The sequence below is a fragment of the Phoca vitulina genome, unplaced genomic scaffold, assembly GCF_004348235.1.
Source record: "Phoca vitulina isolate PV1807 unplaced genomic scaffold, GSC_HSeal_1.0 scaffold2, whole genome shotgun sequence".
In the NCBI taxonomy this organism is placed as follows: domain Eukaryota; kingdom Metazoa; phylum Chordata; class Mammalia; order Carnivora; family Phocidae; genus Phoca; species Phoca vitulina.
In genome coordinates, this window is record NW_022589705.1 from 39,013,312 (window position 1) to 39,036,330 (window position 23,019).

Consider the following 23,019-nt stretch of genomic DNA (forward strand, 5'->3'; position numbering starts at 1 on the left):
GTAGAACATTCTGCGAGTTTCTAACTACCAAGGCCCGTGCTGGTAGCACCTTGAAATACCACCTTTGGGTCTCTTTAGTTTGAAAATCCTCAAGAAGCTCCAGAAGCTCTTTGATACCAAAGAACATACCTATTTTCAATAGCTTTAAACCATAATTGCTAAGGCTCTCTGCTGGGGAAAAAAAAAAAGTCTCATAAAGAAAAAGAAAACATCTCAATAAAGGCTTCTGGAGGAAAAATCTCACACTGGTCTGCAAAATTCTTAACAGAGCTCTTCCTCCTCATAGTACAGAGTGGGGAAGCTGCCAGGGAGAACAGATTTATAATAGGAGGAGCAAGGAAAGAATCAAAGTGCTCCATAACCTGATCAGGTTTTGACAAGTTGAACATCTTCCCTTCCTCATCACAAATTATGAAAATTTGACTTATTTTACTTTCTAACAGGTGAATAAAATCTATAAAATAAATAGAATCTTCCCAGGATATTTCACTTGCTTAGAATAATAGGCAAGTGCATTAAGTTCCCATAAATTATATGCCTAAATACACCAACTAACAACATGCTACCACATACCCATCACTCTGCTTCCCTTAAGTGGGTTGAACTTGACCTTCAAAGCCCTTGAAATGCAAAAAAAAAAAAAAAAAAAAAAAAAACTCCTTTCTGACATTTATGAGTGTCTTTTCTGCTTGACTGCCTTTTACCGCCTGAAAATAATAGTGAAAGCATTGTAGATGAACCCAGCTATAAACACTGACAAATAACAGGAAATACAGACAGTTTTATTCCGGGCAGGTTAGAGCTAATCTAATCAAATCTAATTCCCTCTCTTTCTGTAAGCCTACCACTATGTTCAATTTATTTTTTGATTAGAAGTGCAATATGATAGTCCTCTGTTGGGCCGCAAATAGACAATACTGCGGTTTACACAAACAATTCTGATGAAACAACAGATTTTAAAGATGATTTTTTAGAACACAGTCTCCTATGAAAGGTTAAGTTCTAAGGAGATTTTAAGGAAAACTTTTACTCAGTGTTTTTTGACTCTAAAAATTTATGGATTGGTTCTCTTCTAACCAATAATAAAATATACCTAAGAGGAAAGTGTTCTTTGGTTCTGGGTTTCAGAGATTTAAGAAAAAAAGCTCTTTGGAAATTCTAACAGTAGTAAAGACATTACATTACATTATGTATATTTAAATACTGAATAATGGGAACAATGAGACTTGGGGTTGAAGAATAGTTAGCAATTCAGCCAGCAAGGTACAAAGAGCTATTTTCTTTCCATTGAACAAAGTATAATCCCTCATCAAAAATAGAGCTCCCTTAGTGAGCACAAAGCAAGGCTCCACGGCCCCCGATGGTTGTGCATAAATGACCAGTTTGCCTTTATGTGAAAAGTTTTCACTGATCAGGAAATCATTCTGTTTCTCCAACTCTTTAATTATGGTATAAACCCTATTATGGTACACCCGCTTACCTATGCACACATGGGCTTACTTCTCCTTGTAGTGGACCAGTTCTTAGATAATGTCACCATCACATGTTTTAAAGTTTTATATTTAGAAATAGGAAGAGTTTTACTGATGGTCTCAGAAGAAGAAAGAGGAAAGACCATCACTTTGCTTTATCTTCAAATTAAAATTAGTATATAATATGACCTTCGTATAAAGACTAGGAAACCCGATCGCTATGTTGTATACATGAAACTAATGTAACATTGTATGTCAACTCTACTTCAATAAAAAAGTCAATTGAAAAAAAGACTTGGAAACCTTTCACAATATGTTGGGATTTCAACAAGACATTTAATGTTTCTGTATTGAACTTGAGAATGAGATGAAGAGTGGCAGCTGTGGAGACAGTTTAGTGGTTTCTTACAAAATGAAACATACTCTTACCACATGATCTAGCAGTCATACTCTGATATTTGCCCTAAGGATTTGAGAGCTTATGTCCACATAAAACCTGCACATACTCTCTCTCTGTCAAATAAAAATAAAATCCTAAAAAAAAGGTGGGGGGGCGCCTGGGTGACTCAGTTGGTTAAGCGACTGCCTTCAGCTCAGGTCATGATCCCAGGGTCCTGGGATCGAGCCCTGCCTCGGGCTCCTTGCTCAACGGGGAGCCTGCTTCTCACTCTCCTTCTGCCTGGTGCACCGCCCCCCGCTTCTGCTCTCTCTTTCTCTGTCAAATAAATAAATAAAATCTTAAAAAAAAAAACTGCACACAGATATTTATAGCTGCTTTATTCATAATTGCCAAAACTTGTAAGCAACCAAGATGCCCTTCGGTAGGTGAATGGATAAATGAACTGTGGAACATCCAGACAATGGAATATTCAGCACTGAAAGGAAATGAGCTATCAAGCCTTGAGAAGAGATGGAGGAAACTTAAACACATATTACTAAGTGAAAGAAGCTAGTCTGAAAAGGCTACTTACTATATGATTCCAACTCTAAGACATTCTGAAAAAGGAAAAACTATGAAGACAGTAAAAAGTTCAGCAGTTGCCAAGAGCTAGGGGAAGAAGGGGATGAATAGGTGAAGAACAGAGGATTTTTAGGGCACTGAAACTACTCCATATGTTACTATGATGGTGGATACGTGTCATTATAAATTTGTCCAAACCCATAGAATGTACAACACTGAGTGAAGCCTAATGTAAACCCTGGACTCTGTGTGATAACGATGTGTCAATGTAGCCGTAACAAATGTTTGTAACAAATGTACCATTTGGCTGAGAGATGTCCATAGTGGAGGAGGTCGTGCATGTGTGAGGCCAGAGTGTATGGAACATCTCTGTACCTTCAGCTCAGTTTTGCCGTGAACTCCAAACTGCTCTAAAAAATGGTCAGTTTAAAAAAAAAAAAGTTATAAAGAAAAAAGGACAACTCCCTTCAGTATCATTTGGCCTTGGTTCTAGTCTGGATGTTTCTACTAACCAGCTGTGTAGCTCCAGGCTCTTTTGGATTGATTTGGTCTCCTCATATGTAGAATCGGTAGAGAACATGAATAGATTTAACATTTTCTAAAGTCACTTTCAGCACCATGTGGAAATTTGTGTAGGCCTAATGATCACACAAGAGGGCTAAAGGATAGCTCACTGTCACCCCAGGGGAAAAGAGGACCCTAGTGATGTGTGCCAAAACATCCACGTTTTCGGTTACCAACTTTGTTGGTCAACTCTGCAAAGATACAACATTGTGGAAACAACACTATTCGTCAATAAAAAAAAATCAGCAAATGAAAAATTCTCAAGAAGGTAGAAAAATGGGTAAAACCAGGATGATTAAATTTTACAATGATAAATGGGATAGGTTACAAATTCAGTTAAAAAAAAAGCCTTTGTTCCAATAAAAGATGGGTGGGAATGTTTCCCTGATATTATTTAAAGGCGAAAGGACCTGAGGTTTTCGTTGACCAGGAAGTTTAAAATGATTGGCACAGCTGCTAAAGAAAATAAATAATTGAGGGAACTAGGGATTAATCTGGGGCAGAGAAAACCGAAGGAGTGATTGAGAATCAAAATACTCACATGGGAGAAGGAGTTGGTATATTGTTTTTGGGCAAAAGACAGAACTAAGTATGCCAAAGTAGAAGCTTAGAAAGGTGGATTTTGACTTCATATAAATAATAATAACTTTAGGCTCATATATCAAAAAGTTTTTCAAGGGTATTTAATATGTCACAGGCATAATCAAGATGTGGAGTTACAGAGACAGGCACAGCCTCATGCTCAAGGGGCTCATGGTCCAGTAATAGACAGGCTCTGAGAGGAAGTGAATATTCCAAAGGAAGAAGGCATGCAAGGGCTTACTGGTGATTTTTAAAGGGGCACCTTGTACTGGGTGATTTATCAAGTTAAACCTCTTTTTCCTAAGTGTCCATCAATGGATGAATGGATAAAAGAGACGGGGTATATATGTATGTGTACACACACACACACACACACACACACACACACACAACACAGGAATATTATTCAGCCATGAGAAAGAAGGATATCCTTCCATTTGCAATAACACAGATGAATCTAAAGGACATGATGCTAAGTAAAATAAGCCAAAGACAAATCCTGTATGATTTCATTTTTATGTGGAACCTAAAAAAGAAAAATGAAGTAAAACTCAGAAACAGAGAGTAGAATGGTGGTTACCAGATGCTACGGGTGGGTGAAATGGAGAGATGCTGGTCAAAGGGTACAAGCCATCAGTTCCAGGATGAGTAAGTTCTGGGGATCTAACATACAGCATAGTGACTATTTAATAATCCTGTATTTTATACTTGAAATTTGCTAAGAGAATAGAATAGATCTTAAACGTTCTCACCACACAGACACCCACCCACCCACCCACACACACACACACGTGCTAGTAACCACGTGAGGTGATGGATGTGTTAATGAACCTGATTGTGGTGATCATCTCACAATGTATGTATGTATTAAATCATCACACTGTACAGTTTAAATGTATACACTTTAACCTGTCAGTTACTCCATAAAGCCATGTGGAGAACGACAACAGTTTTTTCCCAACTTGAATTCCGAGCTACTTGTCCAAGGGGTGGCAGGGCATTTCTTTTAAAAATTGCCTTATATGAGCTCACCTTAATGGTACTCATCCACCAAGTGTCAGGACTTCAGTTATAGGGAGTACTTAAATGAAAAGAGGAGGACTCATGGTTACCAATTCATTCATTCTTCCAACAAATACTTCATAAATGTCGCTTCAGACCTGCCTTTGTAATGTCAAAAGCTCACTAATTTTTCATGAGCATTCCTCAGGACCCAGGTCTCTCAGTACGTAAGTTCCTACTATACTAAAGTCAACATTTCTAACAAAATAATTTTAAATTGGGATAAAGAATACTTTAACTTCCCATGAGATGAGGCACCAACAACTGCCCATTTTCCCAATGTTGCTGTCAGAATATTAAATTCCTGAGAAGGTTCACTATTCATTACTGGGTCTCACAATGTTTTATGACAGGCTACAATGAATACAAATCCCAAGAATTATCTCGGGGGCTTCTCAAAATAGTACTGTAAGATTTCCTCAGTGAGGCTGCTAAGTCGTGTGACTATAAATCTCCCCCAATAACACTGCTTATTCAATTTAAGGCTGCAAGCCTCGAGAGATTAATGAGATAAGTTGTCCACTAGTCAAGGGAAGAACACAAGATCTATCCTATCTTATTTCATCTTCTGGTTTAATCATTATAAGTGTTATATAATGTGACATTCACACATTATTGAAGACATTCAAGGAACAAATTGCATATCACTAATCAGCGAATCATTTTTCATTTTCATTTCTCGCAGACTCTAAAATTAATGATACCCTCCCTTTTCTATTAAATTTCCCTTTTTAAGTTATATTAAATAAGAAATTGAACATGGGAACAATAAGCATTTCTTTTCTCTCTCTCTTTTTTTTTTTTTTTGTTGTTGTTCTTTTGCAATTTCGGTGCTTTTCCCCAAGCTAATGAACCCCAGCAGTGTTAGAAAAAGGCTTAAGAGTAGCAACTTATTTTGTTTGTTTGTTACATCTCTGACAAGCAACTTGCTCCTTCAGGATCCAAAATGCTCTTTTCCCACTTGATTCTTTCATGTGTATTATTCTTCTCTAACTTAGTGGTTGCAACACACTTGGATGCTATTTCCAATCTGCTAATTGGGTCCAGGGGAGTGTCTGGATGGATTGGGGCAGCAAGGCCATAACGAACTTGCTGGGCTCCCTGCTCTCTGCCAGGATCTGCTCTGGCTGGAATCCTGTCTGGCACGGCTGCTGGAGCGCCCCCTGGTCTGGGGCAGCTGATGGATGTGGGCAGTCTGGTCCCTGGCTTCGCAGCCGCCTTTGGCTGGGGAAGAAAGGGCTGGTCCAACCATCCTGACCTGCAACCCCAACAACATACTGGGGGATTTCAATTTAAAAATCCTTTCAATATGCCATTGTGAAATACTGAAGAAGCCTCATCAGAAAGAAGCTCAGGGTTCTCTGAAATTTAAGCCTTTTGTAAGCCCCAGGAACCTTTTTTTTATTTTAAAGTATGATGGTCAATTAGAATATCCATCTCTTCCTTTCCTGCTCAAAACAAACGAGTCTCCAAAGGTTATTATTCCCTGCCCTCTTTAGTACCTTCTTCCTTCATAATTTAAGTGTTACTTCATCCTGACATTTCTCAGTCGGAGCTTTCAAATTTCAGCCATGGATGGAGAAATCTATGCCTGCTTTGGCACAACGACTTGGTAAACAGGTCGGGCAGGCCATTCAAGGCAATCTCCTCCACCCCCATTTTATTCCCATATAGCTATCTACCTGCAAAAAGCATCCTTCCTGCAGGAAACATGAGGTAGTTGATCTATCAGCGCAAGTAAGTAAAGAAGCAGCAACGTTTGGGGCAGCCCTTGGAATGCTACCATTAGCAAACAGGTCGCCCAATATACAGGCTCCAGTCTGGGGCAAGGTGAGGTAGCTGCGGAATGGGAGTGGAAGAAAACTCATCAGACTTGAATTTGGAACAAAAAGACCTAGGGACACCTGGGTGGCTCAGTCGGTTAAATTTAGTCATACCTGGGATCCAGCCCCGTGTTGGGCTCTTTGCTCAGCAGGGAGCCTGCTTCTCCCTCTGTCTGCAGCTCCCCCTGCTTGTGCTCTCTCTCTCTCTCTCTGACAAATAAATAAATAAAATCTTAAAAAAAAAAAAAAAAAGACCTGGGTTCTGGTCTTAGACCTACTACTAACCGACTGTGTCATTTCTCTGGGCCTCAGTTTCCTCTGCTGTAAGATAATAGCTGCTTCAAAGAGTGGCTATAGAAATACACCCACAAACCCAAAGAGGCGGCATTCTTAGCTGTGGTATCAGAAAAATATAGAAATAACATAAATATCTACCAGAAGGAGAAATGGATAAGGAAATAATGGTATATTCCTCCCATGGGCATGCAGCAGTTTAACAGAATGAGATCAGCATGTTTTATTAGGGAATGATCTCCAAGACCTGTCACGAGTTATAAAAAAAAAAAAGCCGGTAGTAGAAATTATATATAGTATATTATCATTAATGTAAAAAATACAAAATAATATATACCTCTAAAAATAGGTTTATCTGTATGTAAGTGAAGAGAAAAAAAGTGTTGCATAAAAACACACAGTTAATGGTGGTTAACCCTGTGGAGGGCAGCAGGGAATGAGACCCAAAGGGAATTTTTATGCTTACCTGTAATATGTCAATTTTCTTATAAAGAATAGATTTCTTTCTTAAATGTGTAACTTAAAGTTATTTTTAAAGGAAAACAGTGCTTGTGAGATAAGGTGTGTGAAACTACTCAGAGAAAAAACAAAACCTGGCAGATGTGAGCTCTTACCATTTACTCTGTCCAGGCCAAGCCACACATACCCAGACCATTGGCCCTTCGGCCAAAGTGGACAAAGCAACTCATTCCCTCCTCAGCTCTGTGCTCCCACCACCACGCTCTTCAAGAAAAGACCCAGCTAGAAGGAGAGCTTCCTTCCTTTGGTTTCCTCACTCTGCAAATGACCAAAAAGCGACCTAAGACTGGGCCTACAACAGGCCATGGTAAATGCCTGCTGATTATTAGGCATCAGAGTACTTCTAAACTTCTTTTTGGATTCTTTCTATCAGTGCTTCATTGGGTCTAATTTAGTAGAGTTGATTTAAGTCAGTGTTACCCGGAACACTTCTTTGACAAACACACACACTGCCAAAAAGGCAGTATTTTTCCTAATCATACCATTCGTGAATTTTTGCCCTCTTCGGGGTGCTGTCACCCCCATTGAGAATGCATGATTGAAGCTGACAATTCTTTATTTTGTCCCAGATACTGCTTAGAACATCATCCCTGCACCAGATGAGAAATCTGAGGCACAGAGAGGTTAAGCATGTATCTGAGCTTCCACAGCACGAAGTGTCAGAGCTAGGATCCCAACCCAGTCAGTTCCATCTATGTTCATGCTGCCTTTTAGAGAAGATGTGCCCCAAAACGCTCGAGAAAAAATATCTTGCCTCACAGAGAGAGATCAGTGGAGTTTATCCTGAATGAAACTGTCACCTTTCCCTGTATTTGTAGCAAATAGAGGCTGAGATTAAAGGTAACACCCCAGAGTGTAAGTAGCATAAGGTCCTGTAAACATAGGTTTCAAGAACACAAGTGGGAGAAAAAAACAAACCTGTTTTTATCGGAGTTTATGGCATTTAAAAACATAGCTTCTTGGACAAGATGAGAACATAACTCTGGAAGGTGAAGACTGATTCCCACAGGCCACACACAAAAATCAGATTTTTGAGCTCCCTACCTTCCTACACCAATGAGCAAAGTACAACATGTTCGTTTTCCTGCTCCCTGTAGGGAAGCCGGGTCAGCTGGTATCTTTCTAACCTCATCACCCAGGACTCCAAAAACAGTGCTCTTCTCCCCGGCTCTGGCCATTGCCAGAGGCTTGCTCACATACCTCTGCACATGGAATGTCCTTCTTTCAGTCATCCAAGTCCAACCCATTTTTGAGGGTCTACCTCAAATCCAATCTCTCCCCTCCCCCATCCTCAGACAAGCCCACCTCCTGCCCTTTCCTTGGAGACCCCCACCCACCCAGCCAGATAGGATTTCTCCTTCACTTGAGCTTCCTAGGATTCACTGAGTGTACCACTCGGCTGAAGCTCTTTGCAGTAAGGGCGGACTTGAAGTTTTGATGTGCCACTCTCTCTGACAGACCTCGATTCCTCGGTGAGAAGGACTGGCTAGTACTTTCTCCAGGGCCCAGCAAATAGTGGGTTGCTGATGGGTTGGCATGTTTGGGCGACTGGTGTCTGATATGGTTTGCTGGTTAGAATGTGCCTATTCAAACATCTACATAAAGGCCTGGGGCAGGGAGGCACTGTCTTGGTCACTCTGAAAGCAAAAGTCGGACTACTGGACTTAAAAAAACATTATTATTGGATATAAGGTTGGTGAAAATGAAATAATCCACATTTCAGCTCTGAGCCTCCACAATAATTTTATATCATCCTTTCCCCTGGAGCTTTTAGGCAACAGTCATAGCTTAGGCCCCCAGGCTAGAGCGGTAGCAGCTAAAAATCCCAGGAAAGAGAGGAGCTTGCCCCAACAGTCGAATAATGAGGCAACATTCTCCCAACAGAGAGCTGGAGATGTCTCTTCCTGCGCAGCTTCTGAAGAGGGCACCGGAGCTGGCCAATGAGAGGGCGGCTCCCGAGGCCGGCTGGTGGCCAGTCTCAGCTCTGCTGCTCACAGGCTGTGTGGCCTTGGATAAATTACTCAACAACTCTATGCTTTTGGTTTCTTCACGTGTAAGATGGGGTTAACAAATAACGGTATTCCTACTAAAAGGCTGTGGTAACAATTAAATGTGGCACATTTCGAAGAAGGTTGTGAGCTATGCTCCTGTTTGCAAACGTGCAATCACTCTTTTATTATAGTATAAAAGGTGCATATAATCAGGAAAGAAGAGACTAGCAGATGCTGTTTATATCTGTATAATGTGGAAGAAGAACAAACTCACCCAATGGATAACTTTTAATAATGCTTACACTCTCCAGGCATCATTGTGTACATTTCTCACATGCCAGTCATAAAGCAGGCTTGCTTTTATAATGCCTGTGATTTTGGCTAGAGATGATGGAGTCACTCTTTAATTAACCTGCTGCTACCAGATGATCCTAAATAAACTATTCATCTTCTAAATAGATGAGCTTCTCACACCTACTAAAATGAATCCAAAGTAATTGCAGTTAGCTTGTGGGGGGGAGGAGGGGGGGAAGGAGGCTTCAGCTTAATGTGACCACATAACTCCATTTTTGATGGGATTTATGCACCATCCACACCCTGATGCTGTCAACAAATGGCAGAAAAATAACCTACAACTGACAAAAAAAAAAAACTTATAAATAACTTCAACTGCCCTTATTCTCTTAACTGAGAAAATAATCTCTATAATGATGTTGGACAGAGGCTATGACTGAACTTACAAACAGACACATGCTGGGATCATTTGTGCAAAATAAGAAATCACTGTACCTAAAGACACTTTCCACAACCAAAGGCATGTGAGCAGTTTCTCCTCAAGGCTGGTACTGTCTTACAAAGTACCCACTGCTTACTGCTCCTTTCTGACCCTGAAAGGTGGGGAGGCTGAGCTCCTTTCTGGTTTAATAATTTCTCTCTCTCTCTCTCTCTCTCTCTCTCTCTGTATCTCTCCCCGCCCCACCCCCGCCATTTTTTTCTTACTGATTTCTTCCTACAACCATCTCTGGCAAGATTAGAAGACCAGAATTCAGAACAGATTGAAGTATATACACTTTTTAGTGTAAATTATTTCATTTCACTGGACTTTCTTTCTTGTAAGGCATTTTAAATGGTATATTTCTTACTGGATCTTTCATAAACAATCTCTAACCCTATTTCCCAGAGACAATACAAGTAAAAAGGAACTGTGTGACTTTCAATTAGGTGACAAGGTCTTCATGTTCCAATTGTTCCAGCTTGTCCAGTTTCTGCTTTCAGAGTGACGAAAATAATGCTACCCTGCCCACAACCTCTATATGCATTCCTAATCAAGGCCACAGTCCTAAGGCCCAGGCTGGAACACTTCCTGCCCCAACCCAATCTTGATTTTGCAATTCCCATCTGCTTTGGGTGAAGCATGGCCATGAGGTCTGTGGCTTTGTAAGGCAGACCAGGGCACTTTCCAGGAAAAGAGAAAGACCATTATATTTCCATTCACCTGCAGAGAGGAATGTGGGCCCAAGGTCAAGACCAGGGATTGGCACAAACCTCCTTCTCAGGACTTTCATGTACCCACAAGCATGGGGTAAAAAGGAAGTGGGCTGACCCTCTCTTCTCTTTCCCATGATTCTCTGTGGCTGGGTACAAAGGGAGTGGTTGGAGAGGCCTGTAACTCTTCAGACACATTTGCTCCTGGGTGGCTAAAAAAAAATCAGACTAAGGTGATGGTTGCCCCCTTCTAGCAGAATGTTCCCTATGACATCTTTGTCTGTGTCGATCCTGGCTCTCCACCAATCTCTTTCTCCTTGCCTCTCCATATCTATCAGGCTATGTGTGTATGTGTGTGTGTGTGTCTGTTTCTCTGTCTATCTCCCTGTCTCTCCCTCTGGGTAGGTGTCCTTCCACATCCCCTTCTCTTTGTCTTTCTGTCCATATCTTTCACTCTGCATGTGTCTTCCTGTCTTTCTCTCTCTCTGACTCTGTCTGCCTCAGTGAGTCTCTGACAGCCTGTCAGCCTCTCTCATGGTTGCTCAGCCAGGGCTGCATTATAACTTTCATGGGGCCTAGGGACTTTTGCTTTCATGGGCTCCTCCCTTCATTTTATATATAAATATAAAAACATTTTATGGCTGTATTACTAAAGAGGCAAGTATAATCCAGGATGGATCCATTATTGTATATTCATTATTATTATACTCAGTTTTTCTCCTGATTCAAAAAAATAACAAGACATTTTTGTGGGCCCCTAAAATGACTATGGGCCTCAGGCACTGTGCCCTGTAGTCAGAGGGTCTCTCTGTCCCTACACACACATACACACACACACACACACACACACACGTCACACCCTTCCAGCTAAGGGACTGGCCTGCCTTCCCAGCCTAGAAAAGGATAAGCTAGATCATATAGTCTCCTTCTGCTCTAAGCTTTGGGGCTGATGTCATCTTGTTCTTGCACATTCTTTTACTTCTCATAGGTTAGGGTGATAGCACTGGTCTTGTCCTTGTGCTGGAAGATTAAGACCAAAATAAAGATAGAAATATACCAAGTGTGTGCTCCTGTCCACTTTAGCTCCAGGTGAGGCTCAGGGAGCTCCCCATGCAGCCAGGTCTGGTCTGCTAGACACATGCCTTGGGGATGCAGCTGAAGCCCTGGGCAGGATTTAGATGCACCTTTCCTTGCCTTCTTTCCTGCTCTCTTAGCAGGAGTGCTGGATGGGTGGAGACAACCTTGGCATCTCACACTGGAATTATCTGCTTGGAGGACTGACAAAACAATGACACATGGTGAAGGTCAGGAGCAATCGGATTTGATCATCTTGACCTATGAAGACTAAGAAACCCCACCTGAGAAAATTTAATAATCATTTGCCTCCAAACCTAACCATCATCCACACTCTATCCCCAAGACATAGTTTACAGGTTTGATATTTGGTGCTCCAACTTGTTTCTATAATAGTCCTAATTAAAAAGTCCCCCGCAAAATCCCTAAGCTTTTTGCTATCTCCCTGGGAAATAGAATAAAATGAAATTGATTTTCTTCTTTATCAGCAAAGCTTATAAATTGAAGGCACAAATCCCAGGAAGCCAGCACATTAAATTTATCTTAATGCTACTAATTGGACCAAAAAAATGCCCTTTTTTGCTTGTTAAAGTTTTGAAAAACAACTAAATCCCACCTGTTTCAATCATACTTTTCTATTTCCTTTGGCCCCAGTATAATAGAAAATGGTCCAGTGGGCTTTTTAAAAAAGATTTTTCCCTTTTGGAAGAATTATTTGACCATTTCTGGCCCCAAACCTTTTCTTTTTGTCAAGTTTTTGTTTACAATGATGTCCTCTTCCTCTTTGCTTTTATTTACTAATAGATTTCACTCTCCGATCCTTTGTGTTACCTATATACATTTATCTTCTAATTTCCTTCTGGTCTCAGGAACCTGTCAACAATTCACCTTATCTAAGATTAGAGAAAAAAATTAAAATTATAAATCTAATAATGGTAATACTTGAAAGCATAAATTTCTGTCCTTTCAATATCCTCTGCATATCTAACTCAATTCTCTGTCATTTCTATTGGTTTGAACCAATCACAAAATTCTCGACTTCCAACAAGCAAGGACACAGAAAGGATGAATGACAAAGGGATCAGGTTCCTAATAACATATTCATGAAGGTTCCCTTTTGCATGGTCACATGGAGTCTATCTATAAGTTAGGCCCAACATGTGAAATTTCCAGACAATCTGAATCCCAACATCTGAAGAAAAAATGACACCTATTTTTTTATTGGCAGCTATGATCACATTCAGAGAGGTTCACATTGGAGGGCACAAACAAAAGAATTGCAATGAAAATACAAAAGTGGATGCCTGCATTTCTGTTTCCTGACTCCTCCCTACCTCAGCACCCTGGAGGAAACTCAGAAATCATAGGAAAACCAGAGCTTCGTTGCACAGGGAAAGAATCTGACTGTTGAAAGTGATGACAAGATACACAAGGTCAACCCCAGCTTCTGGTAGAACAGCAAAAAGGGCAAGCCATGAAGAAGCACAGTAGTGCCAACCAGGCCAGATTTTCTTTTTCTGTTTTATTTCAGGAGATATGGTAGGTCCCAGTCCCTCGTGCCTTCCCCTATGTTAATGGGACAATAGACACTGAACGGACCTCATGCCACTACGCAGACCTATGTAACACTTCAGTGAGTCTATCCCAGACTGCCTGAATGTGTTTAAGTATAAAGCCTCTATTATAGCATAAATAGATTTGAAAATTAAAATAAAAATTATTATTAATTCTGCTGGCAACGTAGCACATCAAAACTCAAAGTGAGTTAGAAAGAGAAAATGTTTCTTCTTTTAAAGGAAAAAACAGATTTTCAGTACTATGTAATATCAGCAAATAATTGTATCACAGAAAAAAACAGGGGCACCTGGGTGGCGCTGTCGGTTAAGTGATGACTCTTGGTTTCGGCTCAGGTCTGATATCAGGGTGGTGAGATCGAGCCCCATGTAGGGCTCCGTGCTCAGCATGGCATCTGCTTGAGTTTCTCTCTCCCTCTGCCCCTCTCCCCTCCTCACATGAGGGCATGGGCACGCTCTCTCTCTCTCAAATTAATAAATAAATCTTAAAAACAAACAAACACAAAACAAATCTAGTACCTAGCTGGGGTGTCCTGGGATGCTCTGGAGTACCGTGCAAGCTCAAGTGTCACCGTGGGGGCAAGAGGCAAACCCAGGGAAGAAAGAGCCACTTCTACGGGTTCCACACAGTGTGTCCACCATAAGCTACTATTGCAAGAATGATTCCAGTGCTTTAAAAAATTAGTTTGAAAACATAGAGAATTCCTCTGACCTAAGAAAAATCACAATAAAGCTTTTCCCTGAGAAATAGAAATTTGTGCCATTTAAAAGTATTTTTTCCAGGTGTCATTGCTGCATAATGCTAAAAACTGGAAATGAGCTAAATATCTAAAAATCAAGCATTGGCATATACTTTATAGAGTTTTAGGCAATATTAAAATTGATATTGCAGTTTTAAACATTTTGACAAGGGAAAATGCTCATAATAAACTTAAAGGGTTTAAAACAGATAACAGAAGCTTAAGTATGGTAAAATCTCATTTTATAATGTTCGTGTATGTATCACCTATGAAGTTATATATATATATATATGTAAGATATAAATGCACTTACACATAGGGATATATTTATGTGTCCATAAACCTCTTGCCCCCTTCTCCCCTTCCTCCCTCCTAAAATCCGTCACAAAAGCTTATATAACCAGTCTCTCAGGGCAGGACAAAGGAAGGAAAGGAACTGAATAAATGAAGCCAAGCCTCCTTCAGCAGAAGGAGAGAAAAGATGAGAAACACATATAACATCATTTTTGTCTCCTCACGCAAGGCGATTATATATTGTCACTAATCACTTCAGGTGACTTGAGGGCATGGATTCTGGAATCAAAAAGACTAAGAGATGCCCTACCTTTCCCACTTCCAGTCTCCACGCATCCTCCCTTCTCCATTAACCTTTTCCCACCTTTGCCGTTACTGTCTGAAGGCGTTTCCCCTTCTCTGCCATCAGCAGCTGAGCTGATACACGTAGAAGCCCCCAGCACGGCACCCGGCACCTGCTATGTCCTCAGTCTCTGGCCCCTTCTTCCCTTCCCTTGCTGTCAATTTTGCCTAAAAATGTGTGAGTGATTTTAACTAATAAGAAATCTAGGCCACGTGGATGAACGTCTTCCTGAAAACTCCTACACAGTCCATACAACGGCGTAGCAAAGTGAGGTGTGGGGTCTGCCCAAGGACCAAACATCTGAAAATGAGGACAAGATGCTGAATAAACCCAAACCACAGCCAGTTTGGAGTCACTCTTCTCTGGCCCGGGCGGCTCTCCCCGGCGGCTCTCCCCGGCGGCTCTGTCTGGCCGGCTTCGTAGCTGAGAACGCGGCTGGCGCTGCAATCTGACGCGTCCTCAGACTGGAACCGAACGAAATCCACTCACCCCTTCACTACCTGAACACAGAAAATAAACTCACAATTAAGTGTGCTCTTATTTCATGTTGTTGTTGTTGTTGTTGTTTTTTCCTGAGGTCTCTAAGAGAAAATTTGCAGACTCAAGAGAAAAACCTATGTTGATTTCCAGCAACATCTCAGGGTAATGATATCTTCAATTAAAAGAATAAACAACTTGCACTAAGGTGTCTTCACACAAATATCAGTTAGTGACTTTGGGCAAGTTATTAAGCCTCTCTGTGCTTTAGCTTCCTTATCTGTAAAGTCTGTAATAATGGTAAGTACTCCAAGGGCTATTATGATATTAAAGAGTCAAGTTTATAAAACCCTTAGAACAGTGCATAACACGAAGTAAGCATTATATAAGTATTTGATCCATAGCTACACACATACAGAGACACATACATACATACATATATCATACATACGTACGTACTACTGGGCCCAAGGAATAGACGTGGGTGGGGAGAAGGAAGACAATAATCAATGAGCATCTTGTCTTTGTTAGGTAATTTCATCTCTATGACCAAAGGGGTACTGTTGATCCCATTGTAAAGAAAAGAAAACAGAGGCTCAAATAGAATAAAGAGACTTAGCCAAATCTGCAAGTGACTGAGCTGGGATTTGAACAGCGGTCAATCTGAATCCACATCTTTGTACCACACCGTGCGCTAATATTAACGATGATGATAACAGCTAGCAGCTATTTCTTTTTCAATTCCCTGCCTAGTATTTCACTTAATTCTTACAAGAATGCTTGGTGATAGTACATAGAACCAGCCCGAATGCCACCCATAGTGCACCCAACTCAATCTTCTGTCTCCAGTGGCAGCAGCAAGGGAAATGCCAACACAAGATCATGGTCCTCGCCCCTGACCCAAACAGTTACAGAATTAGCTCCCCAAACGGCACACTAGGTATTCATTCACCAAAAATAATAAATGCTGAAAGAACCATAAAAGAAACATAATCCATGCACTCAACTGGGAAGGATGCAGTTAGTTCTAAGATGAAAATGGACATTTGAAAGCAGTAGCTTCTAGTCTTTCCTTACTCCATTAGCAACATACACACAAAGAGGTAGAGCTATACAAGTGTTGAAATAAATATAAATAGGAATTCTGACATTTTTTCCAACTTTCTACTTTGGCATCACGGACAGCATCTAACAAATGGTAGAGAAATGGTGGAGAAAGAGAGAGACAGAAGAGAGGAAAGAGGGAGAAATGGAGGGAGGAGGGGACAGAGGTGAGAGAAAGGAAGAGAAGTGGAGGCGGGTGGTGGAGGGGGAAGGAACAGAAGAGAGAATGACAGATGAAAGGAGAAGAGAAGGAGCGAGGGAGAGGTTTTAGAAAGGAGGGGAGACAGAAAAAATGTTTATTGAGCACCCACTTTCTCAAAAAGCTGTCATGTTAGAAAAGCATTTAGAGCTCCTCTGGTTGAAAAACCCTTATCTCTACCCCGTTTCTGAAATTACATCTACAAAGAGGATCTCTACTGAGTTTTGCAAACTTTCTGCCCAATTCTTCAGACTTCATCTATGGATTCTGGAGAGACCCAGGTGAGGCTCCTGAGGTCAGCGTGTCTGGGGAGTGACAGTGATGCTCCGGGCTCGAACAAGCAGGGACGGGACGGGATGGGGCACCTCCTGAGGCCCTGGGCTGGGAGGAGGACTCCATTTCTGCATTGGACAGCAGGGGTGGGCACTACTCCAGGCACTCTCAAGTGTTGTACTCACTCAATTACGGCCACACCCTGCCTCTGACAAGCCATCAACAACACTAATCATCTCTTCCCCACCAAAGAGTCCTCCTTCCCATTTCTTCTATAACAACACCCACCAAAGCTCCGGAGGCCTGTTGGATAGTGCAGGTTGATTGATAACAACTGTGTCTTCCAGCAGATTCCACCCATGAGGATCCCAGATGGCGAGATGACTTGCGGTAATTTTCTCACTGAAGAACCCTGGGCTCAGGCAACCAGGCCGTATTCAGCAGAATCCTTTCCAGCCGAATCCACAGAGGAGACTTTTGATAGCCATAAGCCTTTACTCGAGTTGTTATCGGAGTTTTCCATCACTGACTGTTTAAGAAAATATTAAAAGGCTCCACACAGACTTCTGCTTTACAATTTCAGTTCCCCGGCCTGGCTACGTGTATTGGCACGCAGTCCAGGGGAAGCATGCTGGTGATGTCTGCTATCTGCTTCCTCGTGTGTGCAAAAATTCTTCCCAGGGGCCAGTTGGCCTCCTCAGTGAGCAACAGGGACAAGGAGCAGGATAAAGTGCTATCCAACCTCTGCTGACTTGGGGTGGGTGGCGAGGCTTGAGGGTGGGGGTGGGGGGGTCACATAACTGGGCTACAGAATAAGTTCTCCATTCTGGTCATTGTACTCAACGCTTAGAAAACTCTGAACATCCTTTTTGCCTGAGGGAAAGCACAGTATGATGAATAAAACCATTTTGGAGTAAAAATCTCATTTTAAATCCTGGCTTTGCCATAAACACATTAACTGACTTTGAGCGAGTTACTCGGCTTCTCTAAACCTTGGTTTCCTTGTCACTGAAACAGGAGAAATAACACCTACCTTGAAAGGTGGGGTTTAGTAAGATCATGTAGATGTGGCAGGTGAAATTTACTAAAATTACTTTTAAATTGTATTATTTTTCCCTTAATTCTTTGTTCCTTCTCCTTTCAAGCAAATAGGCAAACTCTCATCCCTTGCTTCAGCGACTTGAGCTAATCAAAAAGTAGCAGTGAACAGATATCAAAGGCCCTTCTTATGTAAACACTGAAGTCCATTGGGGGAAAAAAAAGCCCAGCAATATTTCGAAAACGTGATGTTACAAGATACCATTTATAATAGCAACTAAAGACAGAAAGACCTAAGTCAGTAAAGATATGAATTGATAAAGCTATAGAAAGACTCAATGTTATAAAACTATGAAAATATCAATTCTCCCCCAAATCTATAATTGTAATATATTTCAATAAAAATACTGGAAAAAAAATAAAATAAAAAATAAAAATACTGGAAATTTTCAAGTCCATTATAAAGTTTATGCAAAAGAACAAAGGGCCAAGAATGGCCAAGACACTCCTGGAGAACAAGGTACAGGGGGTCAGGAAGTGGGAAGAGACCTGCCTGATCAGATTTAAAGCTGGTGACAGTGTGCTGTTGAGACAAAGACAGATAATCAGACTATGGCACACAATGGAGAGCCCAGAAATGAGCCCACACGGATACAGAAACTTGATAGGCGACAGAGATGTCACTGTAGATCACTGGGAAAAGATGAGTGGTGCTGAGACAATAAATAGCCATATTCAAAAAATAAATGGAATAGGATCTTTCTTTCATGCCAGGTCAATTAAAGATGTATGTGGGTGTTAGAGTGTGTATGTGTGTGTGTGTGTAAAATGCAGTTGGAGTATGAAACAATTTTTATAAGGCATCAAACTATAAATCATAAGGAATAGTTTGATAGATTTAATCATCTAAATTTTTTTAACTTATTAAAAGACATTTTTTTTTTAATGAAACAAAGTGAAAATATAAATCGCAAACTGGGAGAAGATATTGTAACAGAAATAACCGACACTGGATTAGTAAGCACAATATACAGAACTTCTGTAAGTCAATGTAGAGGAGAAAAACAACCCAAAAGCAAAACAGAAAAGATATGAATAGATATTTCACAAGAGAGGAAATGAAAATACTGATAAACAAATAAAAATCTTTTCAACCTAATTAATTAGTCAAAAAAGTAAACTGAACCACAGTTTACACAGACCATTTTGGCAATTATTTAAACCCCTGACAAAACCAAATATTGGGAAAGATTTGGAACAACAGCATATCTTATATTCTGCTTGTATTGAAAAGAATTTCATTCTATTTCGGAAAATAACTTTGCATTATCTAGTAATATTAAAAACTGTGCATGATCAGGGCACCTGGGTGGTTCAGTCAGTTAAGCATCTGACTCTTGATTTTGGCTCAGGTCATGATGTCAGGGTCGTGAGATTGAGCCCCATGTCCGGGCTCTGCACTGGGCGTGGAGCCTGCTTGAGATTCTCTCTCTCCCTCTGCCCCTACTCCCACCCCCGTGCTCTCTCTCTCTGTCTTAAGAAAAAAAAAAAAAACAAAACTGTGCATGATCTCAGTTAGCAATGCCATTCTTAAATATATATCTACATGTGGGAACTCCTTCCATGTAGGCTCCAGGATGCACAAGAAATATCTGGCAGAATTATTCATATAGTCTCAAACTGGAACCAACTAAAGGTCCAATAACAGTAGACAGATGAATGAACTGTGGTTTAATTACACAACAAAATGCAACATCACAATGAAAACATCCATCAACATAGACGAATCCCATAAATGATGTGAATGAAAAAAGCAAGTTGTAGAAGAATATACATAAATGATATCTTTCCTATAAAATTTAAAATCATACAATGCTAATATATTGTTTGGGAATATATATATAGAGAGAGAGTAAAACTATATAGAAAAGCAAGATATTGATAAACACAAAAGAAACCTTATCTCTTGCAGTGAATGTGGGAGGCACTGCAAGTGAAGACTAGAAGTGGCCTCTAACGGAACTGGTAATACTCTAGCTCTAAAGCTGGGTGGTAGCTCTATGGGTTTGCATTACATGCATTATTCTTCAGATATCTTATATGTTACATACAGTTTTATATGTATAAAATATTTCAAAATAATTTTAATGAACTTGTGGGATCCAATGAAGACCAATAAGAAGTTAACAGAAGTTTGATGGGAAAGGAATTCTTTAAATTCTGAGAAGGTACCCCAAACCAACTGTTTCTCTCTTCTTCTGGAAGATGTGGTACGCAAATATAAAGTCCGGAATCGCTTTAGCTATTCCCCCCACCCTCCAAAAAGGAATAGCTCTTAGTTAGGATCAACCTCATCAGTCAACACAATATGGAAGAATCAAACCAGTACCACGGTTACACTGGTAAACTACTGAATCAAACCAATCCTAGAGCTTGCACTACCAGGGGATAAGCTAGATATAGAAGTCAGTAAATCCCCTTGTTGTTTAAAAAACATAAATACTGGGGCGCCTGGGTGGCTCAGTCATTAAGCGTCTGCCTTCGGCTCGGGTCATGATCCCAGAGTCCTGGGATTGAGCCCCACATCAGGCCCCCTGTTCAGTGGGAAGCCTGCTTCTCCCTCTCCCACTCCCCCTGCTTGTGTTCCCTCTCTCACTGTGTCTCTCTCTGTCAAATAAATAAATAAAATCTTTAAATAAATAAATAAATAAATAAAATAAAAAACATAAATACTGGGGGCACCTGGGTGGCTCAACTGGTTAAGTGTCTAACTCTTGGTTAGATCATGATATCAAGACCATGAGGTCAAGCCCCGAGTCAGGCTCTGCACTCGGCACAGAGTCCACTTGAGATGCTCTCTCTCCCTCCCTCTCCCTCCCCCGCTTCCCCTCCCTTTGCTCATGCTCTCTCTCTCTCTCTCAAATAAATAAAAATCTTTAAGAAAAAAAAAATACTGGAGGAGGTAATTTTCTTAAATACTCAGAAAACCATCAAGTAAAAAGAAAAGATCTATACCCACATGTCCAGCAGTGGAGGCTCCAGTATTATCCAGGAAAGACCTGAGAATGGTTCCTAGGCACCATCTGGGACCAGAGACAACTGGTCAAGTGTAGACAAATGAGCAATGATCAGAATTTTGGCAAAGCACTAACTTTGGCACAGCACCAACAAAGGTCAAGGTTAGACTTCCTGACATCCAAGAGGGATGGGGCTTTAAAATCAGAATTTAACATTTCAAAAAATAAAATGCGCTAGTTCTTGCATATTTGAGTTTGTAGACCAAGATTCAAATCGACTACACTGGCAAAGCTCCAACACACAGAATTTCTCAAAGTAAGATTTAGAAAACCCTACTCTCTCATGAAGAAAGGTTTCATGGTTATGCAGGTTTAGGAAATGTATGTCACAACCTGTTCCTACTGATTCACAGTGAACCTTAGAATATTAAAGCCCTGCAATGAACCTTTCCCTAAATGCATTTAAGTGATGAACTTTTCTAAAGGAACATCTATCACAAGCTGAGAAACTGTAATTGCCAAACACATTTTAGAAAACACCGTTCCCATAGAGCATAGGCGGCCGGCCTGTCTAGAGGGACGCCATACTATCACCCTCTCACTCCCTGTATAAAGCAGAACTCTAGGCTCCATTAATTGCCCCCTCAGAGAGTGACATTTTTCCATTTCCTAGTGAAGCAATGGCCTTCCGCCAGGTTTGAATTCACCACAAGATGAAGTTTGACATTCCCCAATTTTGAATGCTTCTGCTGTCATAGTAACAAACTGTTGGTGAAAGTCTCCACCAGTAACAGTTAAATCACAGGAGTTTGTCAAGAGAACAGTAAGAGAGCACTCTGGAAAAGCATTCCCTTTCGATCCCCAGACCCTTAAAATGCCTATGTTTGCATTTACTCTTTCCTTCGGAGATTAGAAATCAGACAGAGAGGACTGGGGCTAGCATCTTAAGAATAATATCAGAATAATATTAGAATTTAATAAGTTCTGACTATAGAACTGCTGACATTCTTTTATTGATTGAAGAAGTTTGGGCCACAGAAATAGCTTTAACTCATGTTCCACTCAAGGTTTTTGAATTGCTTACTAGTGGATTCCTGATGTGGAATGATGAGTAATGGGAGAAGAGGCTGATCAGAGATAAGGTTGAGCAAAGGGAAATGCCTGAATTACTGGAGGTTGGGAGAAATTGGGGGCAAACTCGTGAAGACTGCTCGTTTGCTCCAGCAGCCTGTGTTGTTAAAAGAGTTACAGAGACAGATTTCACAGCTGGATCCTCCAACCTCACTTTGCATAGCAGGTGTATTTTTAAAAGGCTGTGGGTAAATTAGAATCTTTATAAAAACTTTAAAAATTGAATATGAGTTGGAATAGGTTCAGAGTCTAGTATTGAGTTGGAGAATTAGGATAAAACTTGCTTAAATAATACATAATATATATGTAGCCACAACTGTACACATACATAATCTAAGCAGAGTTTGAAGGGGTTTTTCATTAGTGAGAGATGACAACTAAGTAAATTTCTCTCCGTCAATATCTTTTACAAAGATTAAAAAGGAAAAATACTACAATATTAACTATGTCTGACTTTAGGTGTTGTAATTATGGCGAGTCTTTTTCTCATTTTCAGTTTTATGTGTGCTCCAAAGTTTCTGTGATAAATGGACTCTCACCTCTGAGCCATATAACGTGTTCCCACTGAACGAAGTAGTGAGGTACCACCACTGGCTTTGGAAATGGCCAGAGATTTTTTTTTACAATAGACCTCCATAGTATATAAAACACAAGAGTGGTACAAGGACCATGTGTGTGGGGACGTAAACTTCCAGGAACATCATTCCACTAAATGAGTATAACAAAATTTACTTAAACATCTTGAATGGATATTTAGATCATTTCCAATTGTTCCCTATTTGTAAATCAGGCTATGATGTAAATCTTGGCTCAAATTTTAGCTTTTTCTTTTTTGAATAAAGTCTCAAAATTAAGATTAATGGATAAATATTAATATCCTAAAAATCTCAATGCGTATTGCATATTGCTTTCCAGATTGATATATTAGGAAATATTTCTACCAAGAATGTACAAGCGGGTCTATCTTAATCTGTTATTTCTAAGTATTAAAGATTTTATTTA

The 23,019-nt window shown here is 40.4% G+C and overlaps 1 protein-coding gene across 6 annotated transcripts in view; it reads right to left on the reverse strand.

The window, feature by feature from the left end:
* The window catches only part of ST6GALNAC3 (ST6 N-acetylgalactosaminide alpha-2,6-sialyltransferase 3), a 511,603-nt gene that overhangs the window by 299,822 nt on the left and 188,762 nt on the right, over positions 1–23,019 (reverse strand). The window contains exon 1 of one of the 6 annotated variants that reach the window (XM_032425752.1): positions 14,800–16,356. The exons of the other annotated variants lie outside the window; for them this stretch is intronic. Coding sequence (XP_032281643.1) covers positions 14,800–14,841 — 42 coding nt within the window. The 5' untranslated portion in view covers positions 14,842–16,356. Of the gene's footprint in view, positions 1–14,799; positions 16,357–23,019 lie in introns of those variants that run through there. 6 annotated transcript variants of the gene reach the window in all.